We start from the raw sequence: 23,125 nt of genomic DNA, 5'->3' as shown, positions 1-23,125 counted from the left end.
ATTGATAATTATTTGCCTGTACTTCTTAGCATTTGGAGACCAAATCCCCATTTCCAGATGCAGAAAAAGCCCCAAACTTGCAAGAAACCTCCATCATGATTCAGTGTTTGCTGCAAACACGTATCCTTGTACTGCTTGCAGCCCTTCAGTGAGCAAACTGTTTTCTACCACAACCTATTTCAAAATTTGGCTCATCAGTCCACAGCACCTGCTGCCATTTTTATCCACCCCTTTTCCTGTGTTTTTGTGAATAGTTAAGTTGTTTGGCCTTCTTTCCAAATCAGAGGTAAGGATTTTCAGCCGCAAGTCTTCCATGAAGGCCACTTCTGACCAGACTTCTTCGGAGAGTGATGGGTGTACCAGGGTCCCACTGTGTTCTGCTAATGCTGAGCTGAAGGCACTGCTGGACATCTTCCAATTACGAACAGAAGTAAGCATGATGTGCCTTTCACCTGCTGCAAGTTTCTTTGCCCTCGACATTGCCCATTTTTTTGTGTATTTTCAAAAGAGCTTGGACAGAAGATCTGGAAATCCCCGTCTGCCATGATGTTTCTGCCTGGGAAATATCTGGCTGTTGCTGTGCTCCATCTAGCCGTGGTGTATACCCTTTGACTCATTGTTAGTGAGATTAGTTGTCCCTCGCCCAGTTTTATTCCTCCTACACAGCTGTTTCTGTTTCAGTCAATTATTGTATTTGTAGGACTAAATGCCTACAAATCCCCTGACTTTGTGTACATGTACCTATAAAAATGTATGCTTTTTTGAAGGCAAAGGGTGGTCACACCAAATATTGATTTGATTTTGATTTTTCTTCTGTTCACTCACTTAGAATGTTGTTAAATGATAAATATAAACTATTAATATGTCTACTTAGGAAAGCATTTTTCTTTACAGCATTTTTTGCACACCTGCCTAAAATTTTTGCACAGTATTGCATAAGATCTTAAGATGGCCGTGTGTATGAATTCTGGTAGAAAGTAATAAAACATGCACAATCAGCAGGATTCCCTTGCTATGTCGAATACATCCTGCTCTGGAAATCTTGCTTTGTCTATCTGATATAAAACCAAATAAAAATACTTCTTAAAAAAAAAAAAAAAAAAAAAAAAAAAGACTGACAATGTCAAGATTTCAATTTGAGTTGTTGAGGTTCTGCAGGGTTTAAAAAATGCTTAATGATAGTTGAGGTATTGTAAGAAATTATGTTTAGTATTGCTGTTCTCTATTATAACTTGTTGTCTGGTGGGTGAGACCCAACCAAAGGGTGTAGAAAATGTTGGGAAACAACTAATTAATCTTAGAAGGTGGTGGTTACTAGTGATCCATGAAAAACAAACCGTTTTTTTGTGTGTTATTAATTGTAATTACTTTTGTACTAACATACTTACACACACACTCACACACACAATGACATGCACCCACAGTAACATACTTACACTCATGCTAACATACTTAATCCCCCATACACTAACATGCTTATACACACAGCAACCTATATGTCAACATACATAACATATTAACACACACTCAACTCCTCACTCTGCGACCTTCGTTGGCTCCGTACACACCGCAGGAAATGGCCACATATATTAGTATTGTGGCAAGGTAATGGAGTCTGTCTACATCAGTGGCAGGTTGGAACGCTCATTATTCCCAGCATGAGGGGGTTAATTGCTGGAGGTCAGCAGGTGTACCAATTAACCTGCACTCAGGTGTTTAAAGGGCGGTCGTTAGAGGCATTAGTTGTCTGAGAACAGGGAGAGAGGCAGTCAAGCCAGAGGCCCTCGGACTTTATTAAGGTACGGTCCAAACATACTGTGTGGTGCTGCTACTTTTATGACTGGGCCTGGATTAGCTGGCCGGTTAGTTAGTGAGGTAAAGTACCTTGTATAGTTAGTCTCCAAGATGGAGTAGGATTTTGTTTTTGTTTGTTTATGTACCCTGTGAAGTGCAACACTGTGGACCTTACAGCAAGCAGCAATAAATTACATTTTGCTTTTATTCCGCTGGTATTTGGAGTTTCTTGTTTGTAACCGGGCCATCCTGCCACAGTATATATCAGTGCTAGTGTATATACATTTAAACATGTATAGCTGCTAAGCAATACAATGAATCAGAACTAGGATGGGAACAAGGAAAGAGGAAGTTTCTCAGCAAGGACCCTCAGGATGTTAACCATTATTTGTATCTTAAAACTGCAGTTAACTGGGCTGTCTTCATTACATTGTCAGATTACCACATATTAACTTTTTATCTTGCATCATATAAATGACATGACTAATTACTGTATCAGAAATTATACTGACACTTGTCTCAAAGTACATGCCCAGCTACAAAAAAAAAATGTAGACTTGATACCAGATGTAATTTGAACAATATATTAATCGTTATGGTTTTAGATAAGTTAATACTTTAGTGAAAATAATTATTTCTAAAGTAAACTGCTTTAGTAAAAGATATATAATAACTCATTGTTTGATATGAAGTATTTATAAGACGAGAAACCAGATGCCGCCTGTTGCGTTTTGTGTGAATTCAGGTGTCACGTAGACAGAATATTGTTTTTTTAAACTCAAAGTTCAAACATAATGTAACCCAACTCTAGTTCCATGCAGCTGCCAACTCTCTGCGTGGGTTGCTTTGTGATCCTAATCTCCTCAATTTTCATCAACAGAACACTACATAGTCTCGCTTTCTAATATACTTAATGGATCTAGCCATTTTGTTCCAAAAAAGCATGGAGTATTTAGTTGAAAGTAGATGTGGCAACATAGAAACATATGTAGAATCTCATGTTCTTCTGGGACCTCAGAGGTCACTTCTTCATTTGAAAATATTCTGAAAGACCTATGAGGTCCAGAAATCTGAATCGATTCTGCATGTTTTTCCATGCTGGCAGAACTAAAGATATCAGTTTGTAATATACTGAATTTTTTAGGAAGAGCTGAATTGTGTATAAATTGTGTCATAAATTTCAAAGTAATTTTACTTCCAAAAATATATAATTATAAAAATATAGTCGTGCAAGTATTTGAAATAATATATTCTAGCTCTTAAACCTAATGATCTCCACGGGGCGTACAAATTAACCCTAGGGCTCCATTCAGAAAGTCCGAACTTTAACTAACCGTTCTATTCTTATTCTGTGAGCATAGTCCGCCAAATCAGTAAATTGCAGTGTTGAGAACCTGCATCAATTTAGAAATGATCATTTGTCATACACTGTTAGACTTTCTGGCTTAAGGTTCTCAAAATAGGTTTCTAGTACTCGTTGCACCCAGAGGAATTGGGCCACAATTTGGTTGTTCTAATTCACTATTTCCAAGGACTATACGGGATATGACTATGCAGAATACAAAATAAGGCCAAGCACCAATTAAGGTTTGAGTTTCATAGCAGATGGGTCGTCTATAGTCCGAATGGTTCTTATCTACCGTCAAATTATATGTTTGTATGTCCTAATGATAATTAATAATGATAATTCATTCTATCTGGAATAAACTTGGCAGTTGAGAGTTCAATGAACCATTGCAGCAGTCTGTAAGCTTAACAGTAAGCCTAACAGGGTCTGAGTTCATTAGGGCAAATTATTCTACAACACATAGTATTACATCCACACGCATGCGCACATATGCATATAATAATGACATAACTTAAACATGGTAGCTGCTGATTTTTATTTAGGTATCCAAAATACATTTATAATCTCTTGTATATCTCTTCCATGCAATGAACTTAAGACTGCTGAAAAGAAGCACCCATATTAAGACTTTCTATTTATATATATATTCCCTTAAAATATTTACACGTCTGTTAAAATTATTTCCCACTGATACAAGAATTTTAAAATAAGTGAATTCACATTTAATACATATCAACATATGTACTTAATTCAAGTTTTTTTGAAAGATAGTTTTACTAAAATCTATAAAGTATTGTAGTAAAGGCTTATTTCCTGTTGATGCAGCATTTGATTTGTAGAATATATATAAATGTCATATTTTCTAAGCTAGATCCCACCTAACCACTGATTAATTTCTGTATTCAGACTTCATTAATCAGAATACAAAACTTTAAGAGATAATTATTAAGAACGTCATCTAAGAAGAATTCTTCCAGTTTGCAGAAAAAAATGTGTTCCATCCAAATTCAACTACAACGTATCCGAGTTGCTACATTCTGATCCTAATGAAATGATGCTCTAACCACTCTGCCTTTCAGAGGTTGGGGCGGGCGATAGTTGTCCACCATGTGGCATGGGTCGTCATTTTCGTCATTGAAATAAAGGCCTCTGAGCTTTGAGATCTGAAACAAAAAGACAAAGAAAGAAACCTTATTCTCTTTTATTAGGTAGACCCTGATTAGAGAATAATTATTTTGCATCTTTACTGTATGGTTCACAATGGAATACGTTAAGGCTATGGGATATCCATTCATAGTCTGAAGAAAAGACAAGTGAAAGGAGTCTACAAGGTACAGGTATGAAAGTATATTTCAGAAGAAGACACAATGTTGTATTTTAAAACTAGAGAGCAAGACGCTTAAATGTAATGCTAACCTCTCGAGCAGTGTTGGATGCACGGTTAAGTCTTTCAGTAAAAGTGGTACAAATTCATACAATGGGGGTATTTAAATAGACAGAAACATGTAGATTTATTTTCTGCTGGAATCAGAGTTCAGCAGATAAGTCGTCTTATATTTTCTTGACTAAAAGGGTGCTGTTCCACCTACTCTACTGAATTCATCATATTTATAACTAAATGAAGCATCACAAACTTCATTCCTAGAACTGTTGCCCAAACACTTCACAGAAATCTAGGGCCTGAAGACAACATTTATGCTACTGAAAAACTCAATGGTACTGAAAAAAAGAAGTCTCTTGTAGACTCAACAACGTCAATTTTAAGGTAAATGCAACTCCTTCAGCTGAGAAGGATGCCTATAAAAATAATCCGGGCATTACTGCCTCTTTAAGCATACCTGATCCTGGCTCACACTAATTGGCTCTTTCAGGACGTTCCAGGTGACACACTGTAGCAAAGGTGGGGTGGTCAGAGACCCCTGATAGGTCCAGAAGTCCAGAGATGATGGAAGTAGGCCTGAAGGATCAAAATCAGTGAACGGAGCCGACTTTCCCTAAAACAATGAAACATCGGATTTATTAGACATTTTCTATAGATATAATAATATCAAAGCCGCTTCTTCTGATTGCAAGTGCGATGTTACCTTATACGGAATTAATGCTAAGGCATCCACCACCTTCTGCAACGCTGGTTTAGCATCCCCTACCTGAAATATAAAGGATAACCATGTAAAACCAGTTCTACTGCCGGGCAGATTTAATGTTTCACATAAACACAAGTAAAGTCAAGTAGATAAAATCAGTGCCAGAAGTCACGTAGAGAACACGTCATGCTACTACAATTTTTACTACGCTTCTATCGCATGTGACGCATAGTATCATAGAAACATGGGGTAGGTTTTTCACAGGGTAAAAGTGCTCTTTTGAGCAATTTTTGAATATGGGTAAAAGTTTTCAGCTGCTTTCCTTGCATTGTGGTCTGAATAGGCTGTTTAACAATTGTGCTAAATATACCCCTCAATAGGGAAGCTTAGATACTTTAGTCAGTTCCTCGATGTGGTGTGGGGCTTGGGCTGGATGAATTGGCAAAAATAAGCTACGGTTTTTTAAACAAGTTGGGTTTTAATCACAATAAACAGTGAATTGCTTAATGATAAACATTTTTTATTACAATTTACATAACATGGGAAGGTTTGTGGTCTTCAAACACTGTTTTAATCTCTATGTCCTACCCAGTGTCAGCAAAGTGCCAAGTATCGGCATATCTATCATTTATTCAAATACCCACACAGAGATTATTGCTCCCTATCCCTGGCCCCATCACTAAACGGAAAGTTTATGATATCCTTTTTTAAGAGTCATTTAACAGTTGTTAACATTGCCCTTCCCAGCAGCAAATTGGAAGTTAAGACTGGAACAAAGAATAGTAACACAGACGTTATATCCATCACATCAAATGCTGAAAGCTGCTGTACCTGGATGGATCAGTGGTTGCATTAAATATATATGCGTTTCCTCTGCCTACAGATGCACTGTTTAAATATAGCCTAATTGAATAAAAGCAGTGAAAGATGCATTGTGTAACTCATTTGCTTACCTGGAGGAACACGCCGACTACTGCCAGCCCATCGCACTTTGTCACGGCTTCTCCAAAGCTGGAGTATTTTGTGTTCCAGTGAACCAAGTGCAGCTACCGGAAAAAAAAGAGAAAGAAGCCATTGAGTAGACGCTTCGCACATCAGTCTTCTGTTTACGGTGACAGTGCTAGTGCCATGGAATCCTCCGCTGTGGTTGCACGGAAGATTTATAATTATCCTGACAAGTCTGATGGAAATCGGTGATATTATTTTATATGATTTTATATTAAATAAATATAGTATACATACTGAAATATGGGGTTACCAGATGCCCACCATTGTCAGGGATACGTATAAAACTTTGTCAGGGCAATAATTATAATCCAGTGGTATAATCTTTTTTAGAAGTGACCTGAGCACATGCGGTAGCTGTGATTGGTGATTACAGCAATCATGGCAGAGGATCAGAGGCTTACATGTAAGGAAGTTTTCTGTAAGCTGTTGGTAGGTACGTAGAACAGCCTCCCATGAGAAGTGGTAATGGCTAATACAGTGAGGGAATGTAAACGTGCATGGGATACTCATAAAATGTTCCTGAATCTAAGACAAGACTAAGGGCTGCATAAGATCTGTGTGGGCCAACTAGAAGACTATGTTTCTATGGCATTCTTGCAGGATAAAATTGGTTCCCATTATACCGTCTCAGTTTCAGGGCTATAAAATCACCAGCATGTGAAGATCTCTTACAAAAGTGACCGCTGCACTTTAAGCATTTGTATTCACTAACACTGATGACCGGGCTCCTTACCTCTGCTTCATATTTGGTTCCATCAACAGTGTGCTCCGAGCCATGTCCGTCGCAGGATCCCCAGTGAAAGTGGAACTGCTTCAGTCTGTACGTTCCTTCCAGAGCTCCTCCTCGAAGAACTGTAATCTCAGAACAAACAACAGATTAGTCTTTAATAATGGCAGATGAACTGCGCATCTCTCTGTACTTTTGATAAACACTTAAGAGACCATTGACCCATTAAGTATCTCTTCCTTCCCTTGTCAGCCAAGGGTTAGCGAGTCAGTCTTAATTACGTAAATGAAATGTGACATCTGGCACAATCCAATCTCCTTAAATACATCACTGGAGATTTTTTGTTTCAGGAAAGACTACTTAACCTTTGTGGGCATTTCCTGAACTCAAAGTGTTAGGTGGAAATATATTATGTTTCCTATAATTTTATTTCTATCCTTTGTTTTGATTATCATGAATTATAATGTAATCATCAGAGTATATATGGTACATCAGACATACTAGGAGCTATCAAAAAGCTTGCAGCCATCCATCCATTATAGGGTCTCGCTCATTTGCACACATGCTTCTTGAAAACAGATAAGAGGCAGTTTTCCATGAAATAGTGCATTTATAGATATAGCCCATTGATTCCAAACAGTGCTTAGATATTTTTCCCGCTTCTCTCCACTAAAGACTGGAACATAAAAGTTTAAGATATTCACCTCATTATCTTTCCAGAGTCTTAGAATGCTTTTCATTAAATGTAATTAACCAACTTCAACCTATATCCCAGGAATTATCTGAAAGCCTTCTAGATTGTATGCTCCTTTAAACTGGGCCGTCCTCACCTATTGCCCAAAATTGGCCAAATTGGGATGTTATCCACTACTTGTTATGTCCTGTCTACCCATTGTACAGCGCTACAGAACATGATGGTGCTACATAAAACAAGTGATAAAAAGACCTGTTGTGGGACCTACATGAGTAGACCATGTTCTACTGGAATGACCATCACTGTCTTACCAACTCATGTAGGCTCACTTTGACCATAAATTTTCCTCCAAACATCTTTAAACAGTTGGGGTTGGGGGTTTAACATAAAAAAAGTCATCCAAAATGAATTCATTATAATAAATGTACAGAATATATACATGTAGCTTAAGTAGTTTATAACAATTTGTCCCCAGGATCCCTCTTGTATATGTTTGACAACTGTTAATACACCTATACCTTGAGGCCTGGGGAATGCTCTGGAAAAGACTGGCTAAAGTCGAGGAGGAAATTGATTCTTGGACAGCTCTAAATAAGAGCTGTCCAAGAATCAATTTCCTCCTCGAACTTAGGCCTTCAGATATATTATTACTATTATATTAACAAGATTTATTCCAATATATGTTTTTGGGGTAGCAATACTATGATGTGCATGATTTTCCTTAATATGTTGGGCCACAATGTAATGTTGATAGCTTATCAATGGGACACCATAATAATAACATGGGTCCTGTCTGTGGCTTAATATACCCCCAAGGAAGAAACATGGAGGCCTATAGAATCGTGAAACAAAGGCTAATTGAAGCCTTCGAAATCACCAATGAAATGCTGCCAAGAAGAACGTCCCTATTGTATTTTTGTAGATTAACACACAGTTGCCCAAGGTTCTTAGCTCTATTTACAACACATATCTGAATTTCTGTATAGTCTTTGATAACATTAACACGAAGCTAATATATTTTTTTTCATTACGTTTTTTTTCATTGTATTTTACATGTAAGGAGAGAAAATGGAACAACTGGCCTATTCATTTCACCAATATGCTGACTATGATCGCAGATAACACCGTATTGTTTGAATAAGATTGTGCCGTGGAGTCACGAACAAGCTGGTACTTATTGTTCCACATAATGCAAAACATAAAGGATGATAAGCCCTTTTGCTCACTAAGAACAAAAGAAAGAATTCTTCCTGGGAAACTATTTTCAAAAAGTATTGTAATTACTGTTTTGTATATTAAAATCATTTCCCAGAAATGCTGAAAGGTATACTCCAAGACCAACCATGCACTCTAATGCAGATGGCCGCATGTATGGCCATTTGGTATGCCCATGGATTTAAACAGAATAGCCACTTAATGGCTCAATATCATGGAGTGTGGATGGGCTGTTTTCACAGGGTATTTTTCTGTTAAGTACTTAAACAGATAAGTATAGAATTTGGCAGCAGATAAGGACCATTGGGCTCATCTAGTCTGCCCATTTCCTGATCTTAATCAGACCTTGGTCTTGTCTTAGATTCAGGATAGCTTTATGTCTATCTCATGCATGTTTTAACTTGGAGTAGTGAAGGCTCAAGAGTGGGTTATCTGGCATCTGAAGGAAGGGGCTATCCACGCTCAAGGGTGGTATTTGCCACAGATGGGTTAGTTAGTTATGTGAGGGGTGGGCTAGATGTGGAGAAGGACTAGTCTAGTGCAAATAGCATTAAAATGGTTGAGAGTGAGGGGAAAATAAGAGTTATCAGGAGACTCTGGGAATCAACTCTTTACCCGGGTCAAACCCGGTATGAAAATCAGCCATGGTACTAAGTAATACATTTCCTCTCCATATGGGGTATTTTTTTCTAATCCCAGTTAGCAAGCAAACATAATATCTACATCTTTATCACTACTGTGGATATGAAGATGTAGAGAAAGCTCCATGTCATTTATTACACAAATCTCTCCATTCTCTGAAATAAACTCCATCCAACCTTTTGATAAAATAAAAAAACTATTGTCTTCATTACCCATTTTGATTATGAGTCTCGGGAGGGCAAGCATCTCAAAATATGTATCTTATTTTTTTAATAATTAATAATAAAGTAACATAAATGTAAGGTAACATTAGGTGCAGGTTTTGAAGCCACCCCTAATAACATTACAAAAATCTATTACACACTGAGATGCAGCACTTTAATCAAAGTTACCATCTTTCTTGTTGTGCAGTTCATCCTAGACACTAATTATATCCAGTCATTTGTAATGTGCTGTTTTCCTGGTACATTTGTGGGAACCGTACTCACCATAAATTTCATAAGAATGCAGCATTAGATAATTACTCTTTTACGATTAATGTACCACTTGTTAAAATACAAATGAAATTTGAGGCGTCAGGGAATCATTTCTTAATACTTCCATAAAGAAAATGACGGCAAATGCACGGAAAACATTAAGCTGGCATGCTGGAAAACGCTTAATTAGCAGAATGCTTCATCATGGTAATTCCATTCCATTTCAACCGGCAGGAAATTTTACTCATAACATTGAAGCTTTATGTAGACACCATTAGCTCATTCGATTAGAGTTGATAGGGAATAACTAATTAGATCCGACAGGTAGAATACAACAGTATTATTGTGTTAAATAAGAGCTATCGCTATCAGAGCTTTCAGCATAAGTACATTTATTTTATTTATTAAAACTAGGGTATTCAGATTAAAACGTTATGAAAGCTTAGACCTGTTGCAGGATCTGACATAACCTGTGTTTTATAGTCAAATTTCTATTCTGATTTCCTCGCCCCGCTCCGAGGAAGGCTGCCTGAAACGAATCGACAACAACCAGCAACAAAAGGGGAGAGATAATTTATCACCCAGATCCAGAGAAAAGGGAACTTCAGAAAGCTGGACCAATTTAACTCCTTAAGGACAATGGGTGGTCCCAAAACCCATTGAAAACAATGCATTTTGAGCCCCTACATGTACGGGCTTTGTCATTAAGGGGTTAATCTGTAATAACATGAGTTTATTGAGTGTGTAGAACTGTGAAATGTGCCTTTTTTAAAGATTGTAATACCAGAAGATCCGTAAAAAAAAATCCATGTTTTAGACTTGGCAGCCTTATACTGAAACCTGAAATATCTGAAATATCTATATTTTCCGAAATACAAACCTATCTGCAGGTAATACAGAAGAAACGGGTGGAAATAAAAAAAATATGAACCACCTTGAGTTTTACGAAGCAAATACGGGTGAGTTTCTAGGTGAATAATTAGTTCAAGAGTCAAAAGTAGAGCAGTATGTGGGTTTTCACGGAAAGTATAAAAGTTACTATACAACCGCTATATCCACATGGTGATTTTTAAACCTGAAGATCATCCATGAATATCTAAAAACTTTAACACTTTAAGTGCTAATGAAAGAGAAACACTCCGTGGTATTTAAATAGCTCTATATTCCCGCAATCTTGCCCTCTTTTATTTTAACCTTTTTTTCACTCCAATAAATCTGATGACATAAATAATAGCCGACTGCTTATTTCGCCAACCTCTAGGAACAGACTTCCTGGGTTGTTTTTTTTAAAATAAAAAAGAGGAAACGAATAGTTTAATCAGCCTTTCATTTGTAAAAGAACCGATTCTAATCAGTATGTTCAAAAAGCTATCCAAATGAACAAATGAGTAATGATGTAAAACGGCAGCCTATAGATTCCAAGTGCTGCTCATCTGTTTTCGCTTTGTTTTTCGATATCTAGGATCTAGGCCTGTTGTCTTCAATATGCATTGAAATCAATTCCATTGATGTACCCCTTTTTTAGATTAAGTATTGTCCTCTGTAAATGCATGAAAATAAATCCCTCTAGAATGTTTTAGTCTCTCGTTCTGTTTAATTTATTACACCTGAAAGGTCCTAGCTATCACATCACTGCTATTTTACAGCCATAGATATGTTAATAAATCACACTTTGCATGTACCGTTATCATTCCAACACGTAGCCTGTCTGCAGTCTTCTGTTCAGGCAGAATTCCTAATTTTAAGGGCGGTCATCTATGGTTTAGGTTTGTTCTTCAACTGCGGTGCAAGCACACACTGGCCTATGTCACATCTACCGGTTAAAACACAATCCTTTGGAACCTGACCTTTAGGTACAGCCGGTACTTCAAAACAAACTTTCGCTTAACTAAGCCTGGGACTGGAAGCTTTCAGAGCTAAAGACCTGACAGGATTTAAGGTCTAGGACAATTATAACAATTCAACTTAGGTAAGGTGGGCCTTGTTCAAAAGAGCTTACAATCTAGAAACATGGCTATTTAGAGGAAATATATACATATTAATTCCCAGGCACTTTCAAACACCTCACATTATGAATATGCAACTTATTTTGCAATGAAAGCACATCAGTTGAGTCTGTTCGGTTGAGTTGACCTTTAGCTTTTTAGTGAATAAACCCCTTTGTGTCCATCTTTATGTAAACAGTGAAACATATTTTCCCTTGAAATACGGATGTTCACATTATTTGAGTAGGAATCTTTTTAAGAATGAACTAGCATTTTACTTTTTCGATATACAACGTTTTACAAAAGCATTAAAATCTTTACATGTTATGAGTAGGGATTGTACAAAATCATGTTTCATCCGACATCATCCTGAAGACTCATCATGTCAGATTTCAGGAAACATGTTCTAGACAAGTTATAGACTACAAAGAATTTGAATTTAATTTGACGGATGTGTGTGGATTACATATGTTTACTGCGTACGTCACACCATGGAGGCTGAGGGGACGAATGCAATCGACATCACCTTGAGACAGCGAGTGCACCAAGGTGTGAGATAATTATCAAATACACTGAACATTATACTGTGGCATTCGCAGACGTTCAGTCCTGCCGGTTCAGTCAATAGACCAGCACTTGCACCCTAATAACACACGGCCTGCTGTAATTCTCACTTCTGATATTTAAAGAGCAGTAAAAGACTCTGTGGAGCCGGTCAACTCTGAAAGTAAATTGCTAGATAGCACAACTTCTTTTAACATAATGATGCTCAGGATATCTGTATTAGTCTAGTTGTATAATTGCAAAAAGAAAGTATAAAATATTGTTTTTTGCGGCAATGCCTTCTTTATTGGACAAGCTTCCGAGAGAATAAGCCTTTGCTTCCGATGGTGAAGAGAGGTTAACACTCTCACAACCTCAATAACGAAATGTCTGTCCAATAAAGCAGTATTATTTTGGTACCTAGCTGGAATTCTTTAATAAATAAATCTAAGTTCCAGCAAAGGTAGTTGTGAGAATGTGTTCTCCTCCGACTTCACAGTCCAGCACCTAAACTTAAGCACCAAGTGTGGAAGCCTTAAGTGTGGAACTTCTAGATTGTGATATACACCGAAGCACGTGTTCACACACAAGCCTCAGTCAAGGTTATACACGCCATCTTTTACATGGTGCACGGGGGGGGGGGGGGTATACAAACAGATAAGAGAAAGTTCTGGAGTAAATTGGACTTATTCCTATAGCAACTAGCGGAATAGACTCTATCTAACCTTCTATACGTTACTCTCTAAGAATTCAGTAAAAAAATTATTGTATAAACCAGTGGCTATATAAAAAATGCCTGTACTTTATTATAACATTTCAATAACAATAATTAATAATAATAATAATTTGGCCAATTGACACCATAAGCAATATGGAACATCTGGGCAATTTACAGTTAGGGACCATTATTCCCATATGGACTTCCTCAGGCCTGTGAACTGCTGTGTATTCTAAATATATCGATCTTTCAGGTCTCAAGGTGGCCATCCCTACGGTGATCTTTCATGGAATAACTGGAACAAGATACCTCATTCCTAGTAAGACATGCCACCTAAATCTCTTTCTGACTTCTATATGTCTTATCACGCCACAAAACAGCCAGCAAACATGGCTAACCTTGACTTGGAATTCAATGTTACAATCAGAAGAAAAGCTTGGAAAGAGACCACAAAGAAACATAAATGGAATGCCTTGGGCACTTTGGCTACACTTTGAGATAAAGATGTTAATAGAGTTTTCCATTAAAAACACTTTTGTAACCAATTAGGATACGATGGGGAAAAATAAAGAATGAATAGCATGCACCCTGATCTTTGACAGATAAGCTGATTTCTCACAAAATACTCCTTTAAGTAAAACTAATGAACCATCCCATACTTAAGAGATTTAATTGGATCCAACTAGCTATGTTTAGGCTTTCTCGTATTTCACATGCCTACTGTGACCAAAAATGCAACAAATACTCTCCAATCTGTTGTTCCCCTCTTGAAGTTTTAAATGTCTTATGCTTGAAGCATAGATATAATGCAATCCATGTGCAAAGATGTGATGAAGGTATTTAGATACAGTATATTAAAATGTTGCAAAATAAATGAAATAAATGGCATTAGCAAACAATACTGCAATTTTACAACTTTTTTCTTAAAAAAAATCTTAAAAAACATTCTCTCTTTAGTTAATACGGCTATATGCATTTTTCTTATCAATAAAAAATAAATACAATTGCAGGATGTCTCTTAAACATATAAAAAATGATAGAACAAGAGGTCATAATCTAAAACCAGAGAGTCAGAGACTTAAATGTAATGTAAACGTAAGGGAGACACAAAACAAAGCAAGAATTCAGCGCATTCCCAGCGAATTCCATTAAAAAACACTTATCTAAGGTATAAATATTGGGGATCCCATTACGCTATATAGGCATAAATCGCTTAGCCCATCACTACGTGAAATTATCCCAAGTTTGGCAAGTCTTATCTATTTTTTCCTGGCGATATTGCTTACCGAGGAGCTGAATCGGTGGGACTGCACCGCATTTTTAACCCAATGAGACTGTTTTTAAAGGGTTAAAGCCTGAACCAAGACCACTGCAAATATCTACAACCCTTAATCACAAAGCACTTTTTTCCCATTAAGATCATCAACGGCATTTTTGTGGTATAAATAGCAATGGAAATAAGGAAAGGGGCTATTAACTTGTGTTCTGGGTTTGGCTTTGAGTGATGTGAGCTGTGGATATCAGTACAGTAGCGGACTCTACATTAATATGCACTGTATTTACACAGGATATTTACTTAAGATAAGACGGCCACAGCCTTGAAACACGACTACTGCTTAAGCGAGCTGCTTCTCACTTCCACATGGTTTCTACTTTAGCAGCTGTTCTAACAGAAGCATACCTGATTTGTCTTCAGAATCATCAAACTCCACATTGAAGGCATGTCCGTTATTCACGATGGACTTTGCAGTCGAAGGGTCGTAGCTTATGCTGAGAGGTTTCAGAGATGGATCATACTTGGCATCACTTGTATTGATATCAATAGGGGACTGCTGCTCTCCTAGAGCAATTGGAAAGGATGTGTGCCAAGTATTTGGCCCTAAGAGAGAAACATACAAAAATGTTACATTTCCAGGAAATAGCTAATTCATGGCTTTCATTTAAAAGCATAGATGGGAATGCGTGTGAGCCGCAGAATACATTTTAATCTCATCTCAGAAACTCTACATTTTTGACTTTGTTGTGTCTTTAGATGTAAGATTTAGAATTTAGCATGTATCCCATCATACCAAATAGAAAGTTGATCAAAAACAGCCAAACTCTATATTCTAGATTATGATTATCCAACTAGGAAGCAAATCTTTCTGTTAGGAGTTGTCGCCTGCATTTATGGGACATAGTTTCTACACTAAAAAGAACTTGTTGCATGTACAAAGAACACGTGTTGCCTGTTTAAACACACAAACACACACATATATATCAGCACGGCGTAATTAAATAAATAAAAAGTAATAATAAAAAGTAATATATTTTTTTTTTTTCATTTTTAGTTTTTTAGGATCATTTCAGATTTACAGGGATTCAGTCTGTGAAGTTTAAATGCTGCAGCTCCAAAGGGTTAATATTTTTGGCACTGAAGAATTAATACATTTTGGTAACTGGACACTGTATGTTTTGCTTCATATCATCACAATGCTTGTTGTTAAATGACACAGTCAGTTAACGAAACACGGGTTGATATTTGGCGTTATAGATTACAAAATCATGCGTGACGGTTATCATTATTTTCGACCCATTTTTCTCCTCTTTCAAACCCACTGCAGGCAAACTGGTGAAATCAGTCAAGGATTTACAAGGTCAAAACTAGCTGAAAATACAATGTTGCAAGACATTTCCAAAGTTTAATCAGTACCTATTTCGAAGTTAATATTGGATTAGCCAAAGGAATGTGCAATACAATATCTCTAATAATATTAACCCATTCATAATTCATTCCCCTTCATATACTTTTTAATATGAGAAGTCATCTACTTGCAAGTACTTTTCCCAGAAATGTATTTCCTCATTTCCTGACATAGCCTATTGAATCTAAATAATTTAGGGTTAAATGATCTACTGTAGATACTGAAGGGATATCTGCACCATTGTCACTCTCTACATCTCAAGGTCAAACAGAATGAAACGGCTATAAGCAATCATTATCCAAACTGTAAACCTACGACTAATATCGAGCTCAATAAATTCCAATATTTTTTGGAAATATTGTCTGATAAATATTTCATTTTCTTTTGCGAGTGGGAAACTTTTAGAGAAGTGTATGCGGACGTCAGAATAGCTCTAGGATGCTTTTGTGTATTTTTGGAGGCAGCTATGCCTTACTTACCCACCATGCCATTGAGATGGTTATTTCAGCAGCAATGTAGGGATGGCTACATGGTCAGACAACTAAGTGCCTCTGGATATTGAAACACTTCCAATGGCAATTATGTTAATAACATTCTCCACTGCAGTACTGTCATCGCTTGTCCCAGTTAACCCTGGTGTGACATGACTGCCACCCAAAAGATCATATTAAGAGGACACATGTTCCCATCACTCACCGTTGTCAGGACCGTAACCCCAGACAGGTGCCATTGCCTTCTGCTATTAGCCGTTCCTCTAAGACAAATACCCAAGGTCTGAGTGTCCTCCACCAGCCTTCTTCTTGTGGGGTTTTAAAGGCTCCCACCAGCTCCATCTCCCTCAGACCCCAGCAGGTGGGTTTGGCTCACAGAGATCAGCCTGTTTAGGGGCGGAGAGAAGAATTAACTCTTTTTTGTCACCAAAGGGTTATTTTCCACCAGCAGCACACTCACCACTCCCACTCCTCCTGTCCCTGATGTCTAAACGCATCTGCATATTACTGTGTGTAAAATACACACACACGCTCATAGTAAATAAATACACATATTCCCCATAACAAGGTTAGTTATATCTAGAACAAACTGGAGCACTACAGGTCTATCCTGGGACAGGTCATCCCAAAGAGATCTCAACTAATTACAATATTCATAGTACAACAAGCACAGCACCTGGCATCGCATTCCACTGTAAGCAGCCCCCCTCCACTACAGAAAATGTGAATTGTGGCTGGGCATGATGGGCGTTAGTATCGCTCAGAAACCGACATATAATGGATGGCTTTTTCCTAAGGCAATTCATTTCATGCATTGTTTTCTTTGTCATTGCACAAGATGTAATTTACACACAAATGCTCTTGCACAAACATACGCCTAGCAAAATTACACTGCATGTGAAGCTATGCCTGCCACTTATACACGAATATATGTGCCTGTTGGAAGCAGATGACCATGGATGGACCTTTTTAAGATACCCGGGTCCTTTCCTGTCCTCCTGATGCCAGTGCCACCAGATTCACACATCAGCACAGCAGCTCCAAGCCATTCCATGCCAATGACCTATTTTCTAAGCTTGTCTAGCTGCATTCTTCACCAGGAAAGCGATCAGTCATTGAGTGTGTCCTTCCAGACTAACCATTTAAAGTGACTGTTTGAAGGTCACCTGTAGGGTATCCAGCACAGGTAAAGCTTATCTGAGAGGGCTGGTTATCTGCAATGTTAACCTTCACCGATCGCAGCAAGAGAGAAGTCCCTGAAGTCCCACATGTGCAGAGGCGGAGGTCCCACTTCAGAACACAGATCCAGTACTCGGATTCCACAGGTCTAATAGTTAAATATATGAGACCCCATCACCCTTTTCTGAAACTCCACCGATCACAGCATGATCCGAGTACCCTTCAGTAATAACATCTGACAGATCATGTGTCTCTTCTCCTTTCTATAAACCCTGGCCCTCCCCCTCTATGATCTCCACCAGTGCTTCTCATCCTATATCACATCGCATTAAGGCTTGAAACCCGCATTGCCCCTACTTGATGCAGCACAGCTTTTACCCCTAAACACACAGCATCCATGCTTCCCCGAGTAGACATCAAGCTTGTAAGGACCTACCTCGCCTCCCTCTGCGTCTCACGTTCCAAAAATAATACATAATGTGATTCATTGTAATAAATCATTGCCCTCGGATTTCTGAGACTGAGCTGAGCTTCGGTTTTTTTTCTTCTTTTGATAAGCGTAGGATTATAAGATTATTCTAGTTTTCTTCTGCCCTCTAGTGGCAAAACCGTGAAAACCATCTAAGAATTACAAACCGATCTAACCAGAACCTTTGTTTTCCTAAAGAGTCCATGGACTTTGAATTGTCGTTTGTTATTATAATTGTATCATTTATTTGGAAGAGACCTCTGGAGTCCTGAAAACTTTGTCTATGTTGCTTAATAAAAGGTATCACCTTCTACTTAAGACTTCATCTTTTCTTGGAACCGTACCTGTATATTCAGTATATCATATCATATTCCTAAAATAAGATTGATAGCCTAATTGTAATAGTTGCTTGCTCTAATGGATACATTTTAAATGTAGTAATATGTTCTACGACTTTTGGCTAAGATCAAGTGAGTAATAATGAAAAAAAGAGTTTGGTTTTCTGGCCTCAAGGCTGAGGAGACATTGAATTCTAAGTATGTGGTTTAAAGCCCCCAGACTTGGTCCACCTGGCTTCTCATCGACAGTGAGGGGTCCACTCACCTCATCAACAGTACTGATAAGTACACTAGATGATGTTTTGGACCCCCTCATTCTTTACTTTCTGGCTTGGCCTGTGGCTGGCAGATTAATTATTTAAATTGCATGCCACCCATGGGCTGGGGATAACAACTCTTTCTTTACATGGTATGCACAATGTAGTTTTTTGTGGTAGTCCATCATGTCCCCTCTTTTGAGGATGATCACGAAGATTCCACGCTTCACTCCAGCTTCTGCTGCCTACTGCTATACGGGAAAGGAGTGCAGTCCTAGTGAAAGATCAGAAGCCCAGTTTCAACTGTGGACTTACTTTGTTAGTTTGGAGAACTGACATTGACGTTTTTACATGGTGAAGGAAAGAACAACCTTGGGTTTAAAAAACCACTTGATTAACACAGCTTTCCTTAACAACATGGGTGTGTATATTTTACACAGTATTTAAAAAAAAAAAATAATAGCAGTGAGTGTTTGCATATTGTTATTTTGCGTTGGATGGATATCAGTGTTAATGCAGTGAGTGAATTGAAAATAAACACAACTGCTGAACTATTTAAACTATGCTGTGTCCTTGTTGTCCTTTGGATTGGGGTTTGTGTTAATCATTTCACTTTCTGGCTAAGGTTGGGTAGATCCTATTCCAGCTCAGAAAAACTATCTTCACTTATCGCAACAGCTCTGATTGTCCATCTACCGCCAGCTTTTCCAGTTAAATAAAGTTCACAAAGTGCAAGTTAACTAATATTTAAGTAGCACTTGTAAAAGGGTGTATTATAGCATGAGCCAAAGTATCAGCAACTACAAGTATTACTCATAGCTACTCACGCCCCAGGGAATTAAATCTGTGATTTTTCAACGTGCACTCTTTCACTAGCTCTGTAAGGATTTAAAATAACTAAAATGATTTTTGTTCTTCTGAAATGAGATTTCTAAGGTTATAGAATTAAATTAAATGTGGGATGTGTGCTGGCGACCACTACGCCCTGGCAGCGAAACCCTGCATCTGTGTTGTGTTTTAACAAGCCCTCTGCATAAAAAAAACCCTATAAAACATTGACACAAACGACCACTTTACTTTGATTTTAATAGTGCCGCTTCATAAAAAGTATTTAATGCTATATTACTTGTTTTTGACAGTTTTATATATATATATATATATTTTTTATATATTTCATATCCACATTATCTTATCCCAAGTCTACCAGACAAGAAGACCAAGTTCTTCTCACACTTCTTTGGGAAAACAACAGAATGTCTTTTTTTAATCTATCCAGCAGATGAGTGGAAAGGTTATTATTTCTAACACCAATATACAATGTATTATTTCTCTTTTCTTTCACTAAAAGAAGTCACAAGGAGAAAATACCATTCACTGTACTCTGGGAATGTTGCAGAACACACATTGGTGTTAGCTTCCGCAGTTGGACATTCCCTGGGCAAGAAATTCCAAGGTATAATATAATTATTTCATGCCCTGAGTAGACTTAGATTATATCACAAACAAAATAGATAAAGCTTAGGCATCTTGTAAGTGCCTCAATAAATAATTATAGAAATAATTTATAGAAGTCCCACAACACAACACCATATTGTTGACCAAAACCATTATCCCTCTCTACAATGTGGAGGGACAGCCAAGGTCTATATTACTACATAATTAAGGTTACTATGTGATCCTGCAATTAAAACTCACAAACTTTTTTGTCTTTTTTCTTACTATATTTAATACTTTTCTAACTAAATGCAGTAATATAAACACCATTCTTAGTTTTATTGAACACCCAAACCTCTCCCAATGTTTCCAGGAATACTTGTCACAAAAGCAAGAGCTGACAGGTAGTTAGAGATTGAAGAGCAAGCAAAATGAAAATCCTGAAAGAAGGTTATACAGCAAATGTCTAAAAATGAAATCAATACATGTATTAAAACAAATAATGCAGGTATTAAATTATCAATGCATGTTGCAGCAAGAGTCACAGTGGCTTCCTGACTTATTGAATGTCGCTGTCCAGATGTTTCCTCTGTCATTTTCCCCTTTAAGGTCATTGTAGTCCTACAGTAAGTGTATTACTGTTATGTTGCCTGGTTTCGGCTGGATTTCCTATAAAGCAGACTATGCACTTCTCTTGTGCCCCATAGTTTTTAACTATGTAATCCTAGAACCCCATTTCTCCGATAATGTACCCCACTATTGAACCTTGGTTTGGTAAGTACCACTGTTATTAGTATTTCCTCCCAAGTGATATTGACTCTGGTCGTAAACAGTTTTAGATGAAATTACCTCTTTCCCACTTTAGGCTGGAATTAACCAGCATTTCCCACTATCAGTCTTCAACCGTACAAATACTAGTGTTTTGGTGCCGTTTTCTCAATTTATGAGCCCTTATGTACATATAGTATGCAATTAACTCAGTCAATTAGGAAACAAAAATGAAGCTTGACGAATGGAAAACAAACCAAAATATCTCAAATAGTATTATTATTAAATATTGAATAATATATTGCATTTAAAAGAACAATACTGGGAATTATAAATTATTGCTTTTTTTTATATAGTATATAGTTTTGCATGGCGTCTAAAACAAACCAGTTTGTTATCTTGGGGGGTGAGGGGACTGATTAAGCTTCTATAAACATGTTATAAATATAATATCACCTATCTGCAGACTTCTCTTTGGTTCTGGAGAGTCTGCCTGCTTTTTGGGACACTCCTTTATCATATTCCCCAATGGAAGAGTTAGCAGGTGAGTTTGCATGCAAGGGCCAAGACTTGCATGTTTTTCTACCTTAAAGGGTCAAGCTGGCCCTGTATAATGCAATGTAAAAGGAGACATTGAAGAAATCTTGCTGATTTAACTATAAATTATATAGGACCAGCCAGGTCTTCCTGCAGCAGAAAGTTGGCTCTTCATCATGTATGGTGAAGTCAAAGAGCTGATTCACCTGAAAACTCTCCATTTAGTGAATAAACCCCTTTCTCTGTATTGAAAGGCAGGTGAGTGTATGTAGCATATTTTTTTTCTTTATAGAGTTGTCTTTCTGTAAATAAAATCTTACTATCCTACAAAATATTTCTATAATATCGGCATTGAATTTTGGAACTGTGGCCAAAGTGTCAGTTTACAGTGAGTTTAAGGTGAGTTGCCCTATAAAAAGGTTTTATATGATGGTCTGGGTATGTATTGTTTATCCATATAAATACATATCCAGCTATAGAGATTGGAATACAAAATGGCCATGATAAAGGAAACCTTTTGAGATGATATGTATGTGTTTTGAGGGTTAAAGGACATGGCTATGGACATTATAGTTTGAATTGATGATATCTTTATACCTAAAAAACATCCCCTGGAACAGGTTCAAAATGGGAGAAAATCCAAGATTTTAAAAGGTTTTGGGATGTGATGGGAGGCTGATATATAACAGGAAAATTAGATTATCTGGATAGAAAATTATGTAAATTAATTCTAAGAATGGGAAAATTATTATAGATCGAAAATAAAAAATTCTTCCCCAAAATATAATGTGGAGACCTTAACTTGTATGTGTGCGCTTCCATCGTAGCTTTCACAGGAACAGAAACAAGTGATGAAATATTGAAGGTGCTGTCGCATCACATGTCGTAAAGCGGCATGAACCTCACTCTGCCTGGGACATGAGCAACTGCAGAAATGATTTTTTTGCATGGGAGCCTCTGCGAAATAAAAAGTACATTAAAGTGCTGATTTATTATTTTTTTCATTATTGAATTTTTTCTTCCAGGTCTGTAAAACCTCTAAGATCATGGTGACAAATGTCATGTTAAAATTGGAAAACTACATGTGTTTTGCATAAATAAAATGCCTCAATTCGATTTTGCCTCATTTAATAGTAATTACCGTATTGGCTCGAATATAGGCCGCACTTTTTTCCCCCACTTTCAGTCTTTAAAGTGGGGGTGCGGCCTATATTCGGGGTCTAGCGCCCGACGCCCGGGACATGCAGTCCCGGGCGCCGGGCAGGCAGCGGGGTTAAGATACAGATCCCCCGCAGCGGTGCAGGGGACCTGCATCCTACTCTCCGATACGCTCAGACAGCCTCCCCTGCCAGCACTTCCCACGGGGGGGGGGGGGGTGCCGGCACGGGAGGTTATCTAAGCGTTTTACCTCTGCCCACCCCCGACTTACCGGAGCAGACTCCCGGTTGTCTTGCGGGGCCGGCGGGAGACATCTACGCAATACGCGCATGCACCTTCCGGTACCGGTACCGGAAGTTGCATACGCGTATTGCGTAGATGTCCCTCGCCGGCCCCGCAAGACACCCGGGAGTCTGCTCCGGTAAGTCGAGGAGGGGGGGGGCAGAGGAGGACAGCGGCAGCGTATCGCGGGGAGGGAGGGCAGCGTATCGCGGGGAGGGAGGACAGCGGCAGCGTATCTCGGGGAGGGAGGGCAGCGGCAGCGTATCTCGGGGAGGGAGGGCAGCGGCAGCGTAT

The 23,125-nt window shown here is 38.0% G+C and overlaps 1 protein-coding gene across 1 annotated transcript; it reads right to left on the bottom strand.

Annotated features, from left to right (window-relative positions):
- Positions 1-3,660: 3,660 nt before the first annotated feature.
- On the bottom strand, positions 3,661-16,759 carry LOC128496651 (carbonic anhydrase 2-like). The gene is made up of 7 exons (XM_053466379.1): positions 16,615-16,759; positions 14,916-15,113; positions 6,968-7,086; positions 6,180-6,272; positions 5,227-5,289; positions 4,981-5,136; positions 3,661-4,305 (listed from the first exon to the last, which is right to left on the bottom strand). Exons 1-7 carry the CDS (start codon positions 16,646-16,648, stop codon positions 4,186-4,188), a joined length of 783 nt encoding a protein of 260 aa, XP_053322354.1. The 5' UTR covers positions 16,649-16,759; the 3' UTR covers positions 3,661-4,185.
- Between the last annotated feature and the right edge of the window lie 6,366 nt (positions 16,760-23,125).

Source organism: Spea bombifrons, chromosome 5, assembly GCF_027358695.1.
Source record: "Spea bombifrons isolate aSpeBom1 chromosome 5, aSpeBom1.2.pri, whole genome shotgun sequence".
NCBI lineage: Eukaryota > Metazoa > Chordata > Amphibia > Anura > Pelobatidae > Spea > Spea bombifrons.
This window is presented reverse-complemented; position numbering and strand designations above follow the sequence as displayed.

Coding starts and splice junctions, on each gene's coding strand:
- LOC128496651 (XM_053466379.1), bottom strand. CDS start 16,648: ATGGCACCTGTCTGGGGTTACGGTCCTGACAACG. Junction 15,114..16,614: donor GGGTTACGGTCCTGACAACG/GTGAGTGATGGG, acceptor TTTCTCTCTTAG/GGCCAAATACTTGGCACACA. Junction 4,306..4,980: donor TTAGTGTGAGCCAGGATCAG/GTATGCTTAAAG, acceptor TTTTTGTTTCAG/ATCTCAAAGCTCAGAGGCCT.